The sequence below is a fragment of the Mirounga angustirostris genome, unplaced genomic scaffold (genome assembly GCF_029215605.1).
Source record: "Mirounga angustirostris isolate CCGP_5_RB_7025 unplaced genomic scaffold, mMirAng1.0.hap1 SCAF_6, whole genome shotgun sequence".
Classification (NCBI taxonomy): Eukaryota; Metazoa; Chordata; class Mammalia; order Carnivora; family Phocidae; genus Mirounga; species Mirounga angustirostris.
The window spans coordinates 56,343,646-56,362,452 of record NW_026991714.1 but is presented as its reverse complement, the minus strand read 5'-3'; the positions used below and the strand labels follow the sequence as shown (position 1 = coordinate 56,362,452).

Genomic DNA, 18,807 nt, shown 5'->3' with positions numbered 1-18,807 from the left:
TTTGTTTGTACTTTATCCTTCTTTTTAATAGAAATTAAATTTAGTCACTTAGTGTACATAATGTAGTGTTTGTTTTCCAGTCTGGTTGCTTTTCAGCATTTACTTTTGCGTCTCTTTGAATAACATGGGAAATGTTATTCAGCATCAAGATGCGGTGAACAGTGTCAAACATCAACTGTACTTAACAGAGGACAGAGGGATCAGAGTTAATTTGTAGCTAACAGCATGGAAAAAAAAGAAAACAGACCCACGATAATATCAACATGCATTATTAGCCAAGATTCAAAGTTAACCCAACCCACACAGATTTCTTCTAAGTTGAGAGTACATATGGAAAGGTGTGACTTTATCGAGATCCATAGCCATAGTAGTAGGGTTCATCAGGGCGGAATCCATAAGCTGTGGCAGGGCGTCCAAGAATACCAACTGATTGGCCAAAGCCATCCATTCCAAGGCTGAAAAGAGAAAAAGGAATGATAAGTTATATTGCTCATCACCCATCCACAATGTAGGCCAAGAGGAGGCTGGGAACTTTACACCTCCAGTACTCTCTTCCTAGCAGCAAAAGTGATTTATGTGGCTATCCTTAGGCCTTTTTCTTGTGTGTGTTTGTATACACACACACACACATATATATATATATGAAATATACACGTATACGTTATGTTATATATATATAATATGTATAATATTAAATTAATATAGCCACAAATATGTGCAAAATAAATATTTACTTCTAACAATGTGTTAAAAATGTTGGAAACCTCTGTCATCAGGTACTATTCAAGACAAAGAGGAGGACAGATCAGAAAACTTTTAATAAATTACATTCATATATGGCTTTTATGCCAGAATATGAAAAGATTTTATGTGCTAGCAAGTATCAGTAATACACTGCTAGGGAATAATAAAACTAAAATTGTAGTAAAATGAGTTTTGTTATTTATAATAAGATCATTTTTTCATATGAAGATATAGTATTATTAATAAGGACACACATTTTGAATTTTAGCAGTAAATTCTCACTTAGGGCCAAATCATACTATAAGCCTAAACTGAAAGAATAAGACAAGGATTTTTACAATATTTAAGTTAGCCAGATTTGATCTGCAATTCTTCTCTGACTCCTCAATAAAACAAAACAAATAAATCGTACATGTTTCTTTTGAATGACAGCAAGATAATTATAAATTTTGTTTCAGTTTATTCTATGGAAATAACAGAAGCCTAAACATAACTTTCAGAGTTATAAAGATATTTGAAGCATGGATAAACTTTACTCTAAAAAAGTATTCTTTCATCTATTAATAAATTTAAAAGAAAATCTGTTCTCCAAAGCACTTTTTAAGGATCAGACAATTATCCAACACTTAGCAAAATGACAAGAGATTTATCTTGCCGGGCAAAGATGGAAGCTATGACATGCTCATGCATAGCTCATGCAGTGAATGCTAGTGAGCTTATTTCCAATCAAAGGAAACAATTGATAACGGAGAAACACAAACTTTGGAAAAAATAAATATATTTAAATGTTTTAAGATTTCAGAGTATACTAGATGGAAAGATACCTTATCAGCAAAATCTCAATATGATTAAAAATTATATAGGCACTAACTTCCTCTCACAACTCAAAATAAGATTAAGTTAAAACACAATAGAAGTAACTATTAAAATGTTAAGGTTTTAAATAATTTGTGTAAGTATGTGCATGCATGGCCATGTGTGTACTGAGATAGGACTAAATACTAAATGTAAGTAACTATAATACATATAGGGCATATTATTCATGTAAATCCATGGCTCAGGGTAATGGGTTTTCTGAGATATAAATTTTACGTTAGCACTTGTTAGTGAGTGATCCTGAAGAAAACAAACTTTTTGGGCACCTTCTAAATGAAAAACTGTGTTTAGAATTCCTAAAAGTTGGTTGAAATTTTTAAGTCTGAATTTTATTTTGAAATGGCAAAATTTAGGCATGTCCTTCCTACTTTGGTCTCCTGGGAAGAAATTTTAATTTTATAATGAAGGGAAACATTGCTCTAGAGGCAGCTTTAAAGAGGTTTCAGAAAGTAACGCAGCCCATGAACTCAGATACACCTTATCAGTTTAAAATTAGAGGAAAAGTTGGCTGTTGACATTTTTCTCCTGAAGCACTAAGGCTAACAAATACTCATGTATCCAAACAACTCTCAATTATGTAAAGGTTGATTGTATAGCTTATGAATTTCAACTCCTTCCTTTTTCATCTACTTACTGCCTGCCTTTGGACACTGCTTATATTTTTTAGCATCTCTTCTCAGGCTGAATAGCAGGAGACTTAGGTTGAACTCAAGTTAATTTTGTCTTTCTCAATCTAGAGGCTTTCAGGAATTTGGGAACAAGAGGCAGAGTAGATCAGTAAAGAAACATGCAAAGGCACCTTAAAAACAGAACATCTTACAGAGGAACTCACAACAATAGTACTGTAGTTCTATCTAAAAGAAGAAGAGAATCCTCAGAAGGGAAACTGTCAGCCATGTTGGCACAGAACAAGATGTTCCTCAGAGGCAATTGTTGGTAACCAACCCAAGCAATTCCTTGGGATGACCTATAACACTATAAGGAATATCTGACCTTTTTGGCAGGCTTGTCCTCATTGAGGAATGGGTCTTAAAAAAGGTTCTGAGAGGTCACTGTACATTCAAACTGCAAAACTGTATTTTATTTCTATGACTGATAGGCAAACTTCCGATTATTGTATTCCTATGTGGCTTGACGATGGAAAAGGGTAAACTTAGACATTAACCAATCTGCCTGATGTAAATTGACAAATGGATATTCAGCTGTTTTTTAAAAAATTTGTTAGTCACATTGTTGGTAAGAACTGGCACCCCCAAGTCAATTAAAGTAGGATCAAACCTTGAGCACTGATGAGTTTGAGTTTCTGAGCCTGCAAGTTTACTGTAATAAAGTTCTATTTATGCAGTCAACAGTTCACCCAGAGACATCTGTGTGTTCAGGCCAAATTTTTTTGAACTTCCATAGATATCATTTGGGAAAACAATTTAAGGAGAAAAAATAGAAACTCTTAAGATGAGTTTTTCTGTAATTATCCATCATGTATCACAGATGAACTTGCTGTTTAAAGAAAAGAAGGTCTGAAACATTATGACCAGTTTGGATGGTGCTTTGATGTAAGTCCTCGGTCCTTTTGTATTATGAAAGATCAGCTATATCTACACAATTAATATCTTTTAAATAAAATTCACTCTGAAACAGATTAGCTTGATTCTTTAATCTCTTATTTGGTTCTAATATAGAGGTGAAACTGGACTTTTCAGGATGCTGAAACCTGCAGATAGATATTCTTTTGGGATATGGGGACATTTGTTGTACTTTCTTCCTTGGAATAAAGATGTAGCCTTGTTAATGTTGAATCTGGTTCAAAATGAGGAGAGCAAATAGTAAGTTTTCCTTTAAGCAGGAGCAGATAGACTCTTTATGTAAGGGGTAGAAACCGTGACTGTAAAAGGGAAGTGTGGCAGCGAAAACTCTGCTTTCTTGATCCACTAAGGACTTAGAGCACACGGTACAAAGGCACAGGCGGGCCCTCACTAGGAACCCCAAGAACCCAGGGAAACGGAGCTCTTACCCTGTGTGACCGTTCTCCTCCAGATGAGAGTTTGTATATTTGGCTATTTATACTGGAATTTAATCTAACACTGCATGTATGTCTCCATATGTACATATTTTCTTCCTGGTACTCCTAACCTACACAGAAAGGGTGTGTCCCTCTAGATCAGAATATACCACTACTAGACCACTTTTAAAATAGGACTATGTAGTCTCATTTAACCATCATCCTCAATGTCTAGATATCATTTTTTTTACCTTTAAATTAGCAAACATAACAAAATGCAATCTCTTCTTAAAAATATATATTTCTAGTTCAAAGAAAATGCTTCCTGTTTGTTGTGAAAAGACAACCAGGAAAGGTAAGGCCCCCAAATCCTTCTGCTACTAAGTTTTATGTCCCAAGAACAGTGATTTGGGGGTACCTAGAAAGGAAAATGACAAATTCTTCATGAGTAAAAAAATTATATTTAAAATTCAACAACAAATATAAAATCACATCTAGATTTTATCTTTAAACAAACATTTGGAAATCTAATTAGCATTCAGCAAGCAGGAGACAGAATTTTCTATAATAGTGACAAGGCTTCAAACATATTTTTAACAGCATTCATTGTATTTCTAAACTTGCAATAATTCAGAGAGGGGAGAAAAAGAAATCCAGGCATGACAAGTGATACTTCACATGCAGCACATTACAAAGGGAATGACAGCCAGTAAAGAATCCTAGGCACTCTGAGGCTCTTATTGGACTTCTGTGCCAGAGTTGACATTCCTGTAGAGAGGGAAGAAAATCACCTACCTCTAGCTGTTTGTGAGGCTTAATTAGTGCATATTTGTAAAGCACTTTGAAATCCTTGGATGAAAAGTGCTGCATAAGTGAAAAGTATTATCATTATTTTATTAAAATTAGGTAAAAGCAACACAACTCTTTATCTTCTTTGAAATTCCCAAGTCAGCAAAATGAATGCAGAACAAATAGTGAATATATTAGAGGATGTTACAAAAAATAAATAAAAAGTAAATTCAAGCCAAGTTCTCTTATCATAGGTTCAAAGAATCTTTGACTTGGAAACATTTTTAGAAATAATCTAGACTATGCTTCCATTCACAACATCCTTGACCGGGTCTATTGAATTCTTTGCAGAACATCTCCATAAATGGGAATGCTCACAAGGCAGTTCATTCCATTTATGGGCCCATCAAACTATTAGAAAGTTCTTTATCTTGATCTGAAATCTAGAATTACCCTCTGGAACCACAAAAGAAATCTAATTCTTCTTTAATATGGCTATTTCACAACTTTCATTTAATCAATCCTCATGACATGCTCTCTAGAAAGTTTACCATCTCATTTGCTCTCTAACTTTGATATTTTTCAATTTTTATCTTAAAATGAAGAAGTGAAAATAATGTGATACTGTACTTACTATGTGGTCTGAAACCAGCATAGAATATAATGAGATCCTGTTTCTAACTCTCTAATAATGTAGGCTGAAAATGCATTGATCTTAAATTTTTCAAGGACTCCTTACTACAAAATGGCTCACACTGAATGTGTATGTGTGTGTGTAGTTGTGTGTCTGTGTATACACATTTTCACGTTGAATTTCATCTTTTTGGTTTGGGTCTTTCTTTAGGAATTCTATTCTCCCTAAAATAAAAACCTTTATGACAATATTTATATTTATAAATATATTTGTATTGATAGAGGGTAGTGATTCTTATTAACTACCTATCTTTGTGATCCATAGGATAATACTGAAGGCTGGAATTCTTTTGGGATTATCAAGTGAAAGGACTTAACATAGGCTAACTTTCTTCAGAGGAAGCCTTCCAGGATATTATAGAGCTGCATGAAATGATCCCATAATAGCTTTCTAGAACAGTTCATTCTTTTTATCAATTGTTCCAATATATTGATCATAGAATCAAAATCAGTATTTTTATTTTCCTAAGATTATAAATTGATCATCAGAGTAATTTCAGCTTAACTATAATTTGTCATGAGAAATTTAGTATTATGAAACTGTAGTAGTGCAATGTAATGGATCCTTTGTATCTATCTATCCATCCATCCATCCATCCATCCATCCATCCATCCAAATAGTACATGAGTTCCTACAATGTGTTATGTATAGTGTTGACAGTCAATGTTAAAAAAAAAAAATGTGGTACTGGGAAGGCAGTAATAAGACATGGTCCTTGAGCATGGATTGGAGGCAACTAAACATGGAACAAAGTTCCCATAATATGTTGTATTACCCTAGTACATTTATAAATTACTACAGAAGAATAGAAGAGGAACAGATATTTAGTATAAGGTGAGAGTATATTAGAGGTATGTATATATTGTTACAAACGAATCTAGGGTGCTAGAAAGTCTTTAAAGAAAATACTTTTTTTTAAAAGATTTATTTATTTGAGAGAGAGTGAGCGAGCAAGTGGCAGGAAGGGCAGAAGGAGAGGGAGAGAGTCCCAAGGAGACTCTGCACTGAGTGCGGAGCCCAATGCGGGGCTCAATCTCACGACCCTGAGGATCATGACCCCAGCTGAAACCAAGAGTCGGACGCTTAATCAACTGTACCACACAGGTGCCCCGAAAATACTTTTATTTTAATGCATCTGTCACTTCCTGACTATATCTATTTTTATTTATATATCTTTTTACTTTATTTTCTATGAAAGTACTTTCATAGAAAATACATAAAGGGGTAAAGACTGTCACTGTCTTATTAATTGCTATATCACTAGCAGCTAGCTTTGTATCTGACATGGAGCCGGCGTTCAAAAAGTATTTTATTGTATGAATGGATGAATCTAAAAGGACAAGCAGGACTTCAGAGGTGAAGAGAGAGAACTCCTAATGTGGCAGCCTGAGCAAGAGAGAGAAGGAGCTAAAGAACAGCAACTGGTTTGTTATGCTTAAAGTCTTAGGTTTATAGTGAAAGCAAGTGGCAGAAGATAAGGCTAGAAATGGAGGTTAAGACTAGATTTTGAAAGCTCTTCATATGCCATGCTAACTATACACTTTTGGAGAGTTGTCTCTGCTTTTTAAAAATGGGAAAAACTTACTTCTGTGTTTTATCAAGATAACTGTGGTAACTACGGGTGTTAAGAGACAAAAGCACAGGGAACATTTAAGAGAATTTATGGCTGTCCGTGTGTAAAGTAATGAGAGCCTGTAGAGGTAACAATCAAATATGCTACCTTTCCTGACAGAAATGGTATCTTTTCTCTTTTGAAATGGGTTTTTTAGTTATACTTTTACCATTTTTTAAAAAAAGATTTTATTTATTTATTTATTTGCCAGAGAGAGAGAGAGAGAGCACAAAGCAGGAGGAGCTGCAGGCAGAAGCAGGCTCCCCTCTGAGCAGGAAGCCCCATCTGGGACTCGATCCCAGGACGCTGGGACCATGACCTGCGCTGAAAGCAGATGCTTAACCAACTGAGCCACCCGGGCGTCCCTATACTTTTACCATTTGAGAATGAAGGGAAAGAACTTCAAAACTGGCTGAAATTTTAGAGGTTATAGTTAATTGGAATGAAACAATTTTGTCCCTTTACTGTACGCTTCATCAAATAACTAAGAGGCTGTGGTATTCCAGGTAGATGAAATCAGACTGTAGAAGTAGTTCGCCTTTGTATTCAATAGGTAAGGCTGAACTATTCTGGCAGAAGAGAACATTTTTTATTGAAATTCTTATACATAGTAACAAGAGAAGTATAGATAGAATGAGATGCCTATAAAATTATACCTATCATTAGAGGTCTTAAATTGAGATCTAAATGCTTGTAATTTATAAACCAACCACTAGATGGAGAGCTTGTCTTATCACTGAGTACCATTTACAAAGTTTTAAAGCAAGTTTTATCAAATTTAAACTCTTGAGCATATTTAACATTGACAGAATGTGGTTTCCATTGCTTTCTCATATACTCAGTGTTCTCCTCTTGCAAATGTGAAATAATTTAGTTAGAGCTAAATAAGAATATTCACATGCAAAAAAGTTTTGTGAATGTGGGGGCCTATGAAAATGGAAGATGCTGATCATCTTGGACATGGAAAGATGTAAGGCATGTGCTTGTTAAGGTACTACAACTATACGACAACTTCTAAAATTTTCATTGAACCTGTCAAAAGCATCTTGTCTCTATAAATTTGTACGTAATACATATTTATTTTAGGTTGCTGAAGGGTGTTACTTAGTGAACTTGAGCCTTTGTATTAGTGAGTAGATGAGTACAATTAAGTAGTCTTTTGATGAGCTTTACCAATATAGATCAAGTTTAGCTGTCATTTTCCATTTAGTTTTTATTCTTAATCTTTTATATACATGAGTATCAATTTTCCTTTTATCATGATAAAACTAAATGGCTAATGAATCTTAAAGAATCACATTTTAGTGAAATCAAACCAAGTAATATTTTTCCAAAAATCAAGGGCAAGTGATATGAGCAGTGGGAGGCTGTATTTAGAGCATTCATCTGGAATTTATTAAAAAAAATTTTTTTAAAGACATCTGTCAGTTCTTAGGGGAAATATACCACCTTGGGGACAGATCCTTTCAATTTAGTTACTATACTAAGATGCTTCAGATAAAAACTAATTTGTAGTAATGATGGAAGAAGCATGTGTAAAATAGTCACTGATTTATTCCAAATGGTAAAGAAATTCCATTTCACTGATGCTCCTCTAATTTCGTTTAATTCACACTTCTCTTATAATGCATCTTAATCTGTTGTTTAACCCATCTCCAGGGGCTATTTTATTTTTTTATGTGGAGATATTATAGTTGGCACTTTTTCATATTATACCATTGCATGAATTTTCTAAATTCCTTTTTATTTTTAAAAATGTTATAGTGTAATTGAGACTCTTCTATTAACTCTAGTTCTTGGGCACCCTCTCTTACTGTTGGTACCTGACAATTCAACTTCATGACAGTCCTTTCTTCATGAGCTTTACAATTTTTTACTGTGTTCAACTTCAGGTTTTTTAATTTATTCATTTATTTTTGCCTGTCTGTTGGCCCTTGAACTTGGAAATATTTCTACAGAGAGGTTCTGTATTTGTTTATCATATATCAAGACCCCAGGAATCCCCAGGGTCTTGTCCTGGAACAATTTTAAGGATAATTTCTTGATTTGGGGTTCCCTGAATTAGATGAATAAATTCTGAACCCACTCATGCACATTGAGAAAGCTTGTGATTCTTCTTTCCCTTGGACGACTATCCTCCTAACCTAGGGTCTTGGGGCAGAAGATAAGTTTTGGTCACTTTTCCAGGCTTGTAAATTAAGATTATCTAGTCTTTTTTTCAATGATGAGAAAAAGGCCGCCCATGGAAGTTCCAGGCTTCAGGGAATTCAGTTTCATTTTCCTATACTATATAACCTATATCTAGTTCAATATATTCTTGTGGGTGGTTAGTGTGTGTGACTTGGTACATTTCTTATCTTTGTGAATCTGGCCATGAATTATAAATTTTTGTTACATTTTATCCATCTTTTCTATATATCTATATGGGGGCACTTCTAAGTCAGCTCAGTTTATCATCTTGCTGGAAGTCCTTTCCATTTTACTCTTATTATTCTGCCCTGCACATTCAAGAAAAGAATATATCAACCTTGTACTCCTGTGACTCAGAACTGGCTTGCTTGAAGAGAACAATGACTTGAAAGAAATAATTGGAGCCATGAGAAGATATTTTCTTTTTCCTAATTTGTAGCAATTAACAGAAAAAATACTCTCATAGGTACCTAATGGAAGCTGTCAGATGTGATTATCGAGCTGAAGTGATATTTACTCAAAGCTAAAATGGTCTCAAACTTTCTATAATAATTCTTTTAATGAAAGTGTACCATCTAGTCATCTTTAACTTACATTTCTTCAATTAAGTGCAAGGACTTCTTGAAACTGGCAGTTCTATAATATCAAGCAGTGCCTCATTTCATACCACCAAATGTTAAGGGAAGTTACTGAGCTGCTTAAGTAACCCCTAGGTCAATAAACTGAGTCATTAGCACCTCCTTTGAATAATTGTTTGTCTGTTACTGGTTCAACATTTATATAATCTGTCATAATACCTTGGTTTTTTAAGGTACAAAAATTACTGCTGTAGGCTTAAAGTAGAGAATATAACATAAGTAGCAATGTTTTCACAGTGATAGTTTAACCATACTGTCTGGTACTGAGTGAGTTAAAGCCTGAACACCACAGCTAATTACTATGTAATGCTAACCTTAGTTGCTGGTTCATTTTGAGACTCTTTAAAATATGAACTGTGTATTTTACCCCTATGCACTCTCTTAATGATTTGTTTTTTTAGACTGAAATCACTTCCAGCCATCAGTTATACTCTTGGTCTCTACATATGCACTTCTCCAAGCACAAATATTTCTTTTTCCTATTGGTCTGCCAGCCCTGTCAGAGCAAATTTCACTTTAAACTAAATGCTATGATACTTAAAACCTCTTGGATTACTCAGGCTGCTAGTGTGATCTATGACCTTCCAAGAATGACAGCTGAACTTTCCAATTTGCTTATACTGCTTGGGGAACTAGAAAGCACATGCCAAATAGGAAAATGTTTCTGATGTTGAACAGAGAGAAGTTCTTGTTGGAGGTGGGAGCAGGAGACTATTAAGTACTGAAAAATACTAATAAGAAATGAAAAGAAACTAAACATGCTGCAAGGTCTAAGACCTTGAGCATAATTCAAAAATTAATACTAGTACTATAAACTTTTCAGGCTCAGTTACTGTAATTTAAGCATCATTCAGACTCTTAAAGTGATAATATATTACCAAAATGAACAAGTTCAAGAGATGGAAGAGAATCTAAAATTATCATGAGTACTATGCAAAATGGACTATATCAACTCCCCATCTTTCTTTATGAAACAGACAGAAATCTGACATATGGACACAGAGTAAATATGGCTATCTAGCATGAATGCAATATACCACTCTCTCAGAAATGAAAAGTTAACATTAAGCTTCTGTTAAAACCTTGTCTCACAAATCCTTAAATAAATAGTACAGTTTGAGGATATTTTGATATAGTTTTAAAAGCTTTCACGTTCTTTCTTTTTTTTTTTTAAACATTTTATTTATTTATTTGACACAGAGAGAGAGAGAGCGAGAGTAGGAACACAAGCAGGGGGAGTGGGAGAGGGAGAAGCAGGCTTCCCTCGGAGCAGGGAGCCCGATGTGGGGCTCGATCCCAGGACCCTGGGACCATGACCTGAGCTGAAGGCAGACGCTTAACGGCTGAGCCACCCAGGCGCCCCAAGCTTTCACTTTCTTTTACTACTTCACATAAGAGGTGGATAAGTTTTTGTTATAAAAAAAAAACAATCTCAAAAATCTTATCAAATATAAGAAGCTTAATGTAAAGTTTCCAATTTATGTCATAGTCTACTTATTCATTTGTCTCAATAATTTTTAGGCTAATAAAAATAAAATGCTGGTTGATAAGTAAAGACTTATTTTGGTACCTAAAATCAAACCAAGCAGTATTTTTCTAAAATTGAGGGCACAAGTATGGATAATAGAAACTATACTTAAATAAACTGAAAGTGAATAGCTAAGCATGAAAGTGTGAAAATTTGATCCAAAGTAATATTTATAATATTAATTATACAACTAAAATGTATTGCCTTACATTATTATGATATTTTAAGGCATCTATTTTGGGCAGTGTTATATAAATACTTTCAGCCACTAATTCAGTAATTTCAGTAATCACTACAGGTCAGATAAATATTTCAGTTATTTAGTGTCTTCTAGAGCATTAAAAATCTCAGTATACTGTAGAATATTCAACATTGCATTTTATCACTAGAAGAACAGGTACTAAAGTAAATCTCTACTCTTAAATTTCATAAGCTCTCTTGTCCTTGAAAATACATTTGTTACATTATGGGTCTGCAAAACCAAAACAAAAATGAGTTCACGTTCTACTTTTGTCTAAGGCCAATTTTAGATTGTCAAGATATGGACTGATTAAAGTCATTCTGTTTAACCAGACTGTAATCTTCTGATGACAAAACAAGGTATTTCTGTATCATCTTCACAGAATGGGGCCAAGCACCCTTTAGGCACATGTTGCATTGATTCCAAGCAAATTCAGTGTAGACTGGAATGTATAAGTATATGATTCTAACAATTTATACCCTATTACCATATTTTAAAGTTATTTTTAAAGCAATATAAGAAAACAGCATACTTTTTTTTCTCTATTACTGACATACATGGACATTTTTTCTCCCTTAATTTAAGAATTGGAAATTATGTTTATTAGCAAAACTAACTTAAGTATGAACTTATCAACAACTCCTGAATTTTATTAAAGTTAGTGGGGCGCAATGACCTCAAAACCAGAATATCTGGATATGATTTCTGCTTCTAATGATATAACTTGTTACAGTCTATATTTGTAACTGTCATAATTTTTTTTTTTGTAAAATAAGAATAATGGCTATCCCTTTTAACATCTGCCTTGAGATTATTATACTTCCAAGTCTCTTACAAGAACAGTACAGAGACTCCTATATATTTGGTGTTGTTATTGTTATGACATATGAAAATGATAGAGCCTTCCCTAAAAATACTTATGAAATTCTGGCTCCTGCCATAAAATCTAGACAGTTAAGAGATACTCTATCATACTTGGCATGCTTCTTACCCATGCTTTCTGTTTGTTTTTATAGGGCTGTTACATAATTCATAGAGATTTATGCCTACACATAGGCAACTAATTGTTATTGCACTAAAATAATGCCATGGCCAATCATATCTTCCTTTTACCATAGTGAGACTAGACTGCTTGTATAAATAAGGTTATTCAATCAAAACCCTTCAGATTCTATATCATGACTGATGCAAATGATACAACACATGTAGGAATGAAAAATACCAGGAATGTCTCTTTATATGCTTTTTTACCTTATTTTATATTCAGTGAGTTTATTTTGAAAGTAGTAAATCAAGGGTAAGGTTTTTAGTTATTCCACACAAATCATCACTTCCCAAACTGCACACATTTCTGTACTCAGGTTTACTGCTGTTTGAAAAGGGCACAGGTCATGCGTGTGTTTAGGGTATTTTCATTCTGTGATGTTCATTATCTTGGGGTTGTGCCAACCTGACAATCTGGGACTTATAAGCAAAGCTGGCCAACTATGAGGAGAAATCTTCAGGGAGATGGGAATGCACCAACCATACATTTTTGAGATTATAAGGCAGTATAAGGTTTTAGGCAATACTTCAAACTAGCATATAGGTATATCTAAGTTAGTTTTTTCAAGTATGTAGGACAAGGAAAGATTACAAATTGACTTATTTAAAAGGACCATGGTGTTCACTTGATGATGGAAAATAGTACTCCCCACCCTCAAGACTTTAGGGGAAAAGGCAAGATGCAACTGTAAGAAATTGTAATAGTTCCTTTTTTCCCTTTAGTGTATACAGAGAACAAGTTAAATTACAATAGTCCAATATTTATAAAGCCCCTAAAACCCAGAAAACGTTTTTTTTTTTTTTTTTAATTTTTAAGACTTTAAAGAATTCCTGGTCTTTTACCATCCCATCCCCAAAAAGGTCTTAGCATGATATTTGAACACCCACGTAAACAAAGCTTTATGGGGTTTCTTGTAACAATTTGAAAATATGTAATTTTTAGGTTACAGTTGCAATTTAAAAATTTACTTGCCTAACTATGTTCATAGAAGCCTCCTCCCATCCTTTCACATTTGAGGGGCTCTAAATTAGCCACTTGATACTGTTAACACAAATCTGGATTCCTTTTTAGACTGTATTGTCTTTTAATTTCTGACAGGCCAAAATGAAAGTGCTTTGGTTTTGGCTGGAAAAACCTGAAATGGAAAGAATTTCTGAAAAACTGGGATGTATTAACTTTAGTAAAATAAATAAATAAATAAATAAAGGAAGAAGATAGCAGGAAGGGAAAAATGAAGCAGGGGAAATCGGAGGGGGAGACGAACCATGAGAGACGATGGACTCTGAAAAACAAACAGGGTTCTAGAGGGGAGGGGGGTGGGAGGATGGGTTAGCCTGGTGGTGGGTATTGAGGAGGGCACGTTCTGCATGGAGCACTGGGTGTTATGCACAAACAATGAATCATGGAACACTACATCTAAAACTAATGATGTAATGTATGGTGATTAACATAATAATAATTAAAAAAAAGATAAACAAAGAAAAGAGGCTCAATTTACATGATATTACTTGAATATAACGCAGATTTATGCCCACAAAAGAGAAGATATTCAGGAAATCATTAATTATGGCCCTGTTTATGAGTCTATTCAAAAGGCTATTTTATAATTTTTAACTCAAAGGACATAAGAAAGCTTCTGTTGATTGTGCCTCTCTAGTCTGAAATGAGACTAGAAACATGTAGCTTTTCCATAAAAACCAACATAGACATACACAGATTTTACATTTACTTACAATTAACTATTAAAGTATATGCAGTTTAGAAAATTACTAATCATTCTTCTGAAATATAAAAACAAAGCAACATTTGAAAATTGATTCCACTACAGACTGTCCCATTTGTCTCTTCAAAGTAGATCTGAGCTATTTAATTAATAGAAGGCACTAAGCAGTTATGAGATTACCAAGTGGTTTGGGCTACTACTGAAAGACTGCATATTGACCTAAAATTCCTACAGGATTATAATCTACAGGATTATAGTCTATAATTAATCTCCTTAACTCCAGACATCTCCTCCATTTCCAAATAACCACCAATGGAAGTTTACTGCCTTTTTTTTTTAATGAGAAAACCTGATACAAATCTTTGTAATCTAAAACCCTTTCAATTAAAAGTTTTGAGAGTTCATCAATAGTCAATGATAGGGATATTACAAGTTTTACATTAGTTTTCATTACCAAATAGCTTACATTCTGTTAGAAACAAATTCTATGTCATACTTAAATTGAATAAAAGGGGGTTTCTTTGATATTTCTTTCCTATTACTAAAATTCCTATTACTAAAATTTCTTTCCTATTACTAAAATAATTTCCCATTACTAAAATTGACATCAACAATGTCAATGTTAAAAGAAGTTCAAAGACTAAAATGTAGTGTCATATGTTCCCTTGGGAAAATCTATCTGCTTGCCTACCTACCTACCCACCTACCTACTATGTAAAATGAAAGGTTTCTACTCAGTAAACCTTTGCTCATGAGATGGGAGGCATCAGAAATCAACATTCACATCAAACTCTGATATAATGGCTCTCCTCAAACCTCGCAGTTATTCAAATTATGTTTTGTAGGACACTGGTATGTTTGTAAAGAGGCACTGTCTCTACTACAGAGCCACATCAAGTTGCTATCTGGACTAATCCTTCCAAAGTGCTTATTGTTCTATGAAGTAATTAAATTCTAGGGAATTACCAGACCATCAAAGTATAATGTTTTATTAAACAGCCTATATAATTCAAGAGGTTGTATTTCAATAATAATGGGATTCTTTGTCAAGTATTGCACGGCTTAGCTTAAAATGCAAAAATATCTGAATCTATCACTCTATTTGCTTTGTTATCTAAGAAAATTCATCACATCTTTAAAATTTTTTTAATTTTATTTTTTTCCAGCTTTGAGATATAACTGACATATAACATCATCAGATTATCTGATTCTTTCTCTTTAAAACAATACTAAAGGTGTATAATTTTTGTAATGGAAGTTAAGAAATTGCAATACTCCAAATAGCATACTTTTAAAAAACTGTTTATTAAGATGGAGTGGCATTCTTTTCTTTTCTTTTGAAGATTTAATTTATTTATTTGACAGAGAGAGAGAGAGAAAGCAGGTACACAAGCAGGGGGAGAGGGAGAGGGAGAAGCAGACTCCCTGCTGAGCAGGAAGCCCGATGTGGGGCTCAATCCCAGGACCCCGGAATCATGACCTGAGCTGACGGCAGACGCTTAATGACTGAGCCACCCAGGCGCCCGAGTGACATTCTTTTCTAAAGATTAATTCTGTGTCCTCTAAAGATTAAGGACAATTCAGAAATGTATAATACATTTGTTTATTCATTTATTTAATCATTTATTAATGATTAAATTTATTAATCAGTTTAATCAATTAAATTTATTATTCATTTATTTATTCATTTATTTATTTAATCAAGGTGTGGGAATAACCTAAAAATGTATTAGACCAACCATGTCCAAATACTGATAATATACTTAGTATTAATTCATTAATTCCCTTTCTAGGTCTGCTAACACATTACCCTTAAATGTTTTCAAAGAAAAAAAGTTGCTATAAAGAATAACATCTCAAAAAATTATATTTTAACCCTGAACCATAAGCTTCTCAAAGGGAAAGTGATTAATTCTTACTGATCTCTATATCCCTAGAGCCCATTCAAGTGCTTGTCAATTAAAAAGGTTACTGAGTAAAGGAAAATTTAAGTATTAAAACATTTAATGCACACCCTTACCTTGACTATATCTTTATTTTATACTCTATAAAGTTAATTTCATTTGTCATTAGTCTATAATTTCATTAAATTTCTTTAAATAAAAGTTAAAGGTATCTTTTGGAAATAACAAAATAACCTCCAACAGTATATATGCTATACTTCCGATTTACTGATTACCAACAGGTCATTATTTAAGACCCAGTAATAGGAAAGAAATATCAAAGAAATCCCCTTTTATTCAATTTAAGTATGACATAGAATTTGTTTCTAACAGAACATAAGCTATTTGGTAATGAAAACTAATGTAAAACTTGTAATATCCCTTTTGGCAGTAATTTCTTTTTATGGTAGAGAATGCTTACATTCAGTATAGATAAGTATTTCTTAGTAGATTCAAATAGATATGTAGTAGTATAATACATGGGTACTAAGAATTTCTTAATTCAATCCTAACTACAAAGGCAAGCACCTTTATCTGTATAAAATACTGCAATTCAAAAGACAGTTTTTATCTTTTATATGTTATTCAAAATTTTCTCCTATAGCATAGGTTCCTATCTCAAATTTTATAATACAAGCACATTATATATATATCAATTACATATATAATGAATACTATGCATTGTACATTTGAAAGATTACTGAAATAGTAAAGATTAAATATAAAATTAAGACACTGAAAGTTAACAATGAAAATAAAATACAGCATGGGAAATGGAGTAAGACATATATGTGTTTGAGTAACAGCTCTGACCCTTATAACTCATTTATTAAACAAATAAGTACCGAGAACTAGAGTATGCCAGGCACTGTAGATAACAACATTGAATAAGAAAGTCTGGTCTTCTGGAGACTACATTCTTGTGGAAGGAGGTTTATAAACAAGTGAACCACAAAATAGATGATTAGGGTGCTAAAACAGTAACTATAGGATGGGGGAGAAAGAGCTGATTTGATAGTTTCATCAGAAAAAGGCTCTTTGAGGAAGCAGTATTTGAGGAAAAGGGAGGAACCAAGAAAGACTCCAAAGTCTATGGTTTGACCTACTGAATGATGGTGACATTCACTGAGATGGGAGATTAGGGGACGGACCTATTTGCATGTAGGAAATCAAAGTTACATTTGATGATTTTATGAAACATTCAACTGGATATGTTAAACAGTGACAGGAATGGTTGGTACTCAGAGAAGAGGTCTCAGATGAAAATATAAGGTTATAGTTTGTATCTAAGGCCATGGAATCTAGATGAAATCCTTTAGGTAGTGGGTGTCATAGAGAACACAACCAAAGCCCTGAAGTAAGCGGTGTTAAAAGGTGAAAAGGAAGAGGAATATCCAGTACAGAACACTGGAAAGGAATGGAGAAGGGCTCAGTGGAAAATCAGAAAAATGGGGTATCTTGAGAGATGAAAGAAGAGAATTCAAAAAGCAGGGCCTTGACATCTGTGCCAAACACAGCTGAGTTAAAGACAAGAAACATCCACTGGACTTGGCACTATGAAGGTTACTGGTGATTTCAACTAGACTGGAGAACCTGAAGGGTAGATGGGAGTCTTTTGAGGAGTATTACATGAAAGCAGTGAGAGATGAGCAGTAGGTAAAATGTGATGTGGGGCCAAAGAGAATTTCACTAGGGGGATTCCAGATTATGATTATAAACTGGCAGGACTGACCCAGTAGAGGGGAAAGAAGGGTGGCGTGGAAGAAGTCCTTGAGGAGGCAAGAAGGGATGGAATTCAGAGCAAATGAACGGACTGGACTTTGAAAAAAAGGACACTTCCTTAATTGTAACAGAAGGGAGAAAAAAAGATGGGTAAAAATAAGAGATTAAGTCGTGGAATGATAACCATGGGCAAGTTGCTTAACTTGATAAGCTTTGCTTTTCTTAATAATGTCTTCTTCCCTGAGCTGTTAAGATTAAATTAGATAAGGAATGTAATAAGCAGCAATCAGCATACTGCCTGGCACTCAGCAGTGTTTTTCATAAATACCATCACTATTAATCAATATATCTGACTGTAGACAGATGTGAAACCATTTTAGAGAATAACTTTTCAAATAATACAATTCAAATAAAGATTAAGTCTGTATGGTATTGAAGCCTGTGTTGTTTCTACTCCTTTCCAGTAGTTTCATTTAAAACTGGACCGGACTGTTCATGTTCTAGAAACAAACTTTTTTGAGCAGCTTCACTTAAGATTTTTTTTAAAAAACAACAAAAACTTTTAAAAAATTAATGTTTACTGGGGCACCTGGGTGGCTCAGTTGGTTAAGCATCTGCCTTCGGCTCAGGTCGTGATCTCAGGGTCCTGGGATCGAGCCCCACATCGGGCTCCCTGCTCTGCAGGAAGCCTGCTTCTCCCTCTCCCACTTCCCCCGCATGTGTTCCCTCTCTCGCTGTGTCTCTGTCAAATAAATACATAAAATCTTAAAAAAAAAAATTAATGTTTACTTTGTGCAGAAATTTTCCATGGACTTTCAAATAGAGAATTTTGAGTGGGTTATGGACTAATGGTCTGATGCAGATTTAAAGTTGCAGAAAAACAAAGCAACAGACTATAGAACAGCCTTCCCTACCAGATACAGAGGCTAAAATTTTATTTCAGCCTCAATCATTTTTTTCACCTGCAAACTATGATGTTGCGGTTTAAGTACACATAGACAGGCTTATTGGAAAACACAGTAATTCCAAGAGAACAAACGAAAATGTTAAAGTTCAACATTTC

General features: G+C 34.0%; 1 protein-coding gene across 1 annotated transcript in view; it reads right to left on the bottom strand.

Annotated features, from left to right (window-relative positions):
• KIFAP3 (kinesin associated protein 3) overlaps positions 1–18,807 on the bottom strand; it is a 182,426-nt gene continuing 163,619 nt past the window's right edge. The window contains exon 20 of the mRNA XM_064594336.1: positions 1–455. Coding sequence (XP_064450406.1) covers positions 347–455 — 109 coding nt within the window. The 3' untranslated portion in view covers positions 1–346. The remainder of the gene's footprint in view (positions 456–18,807) is intronic.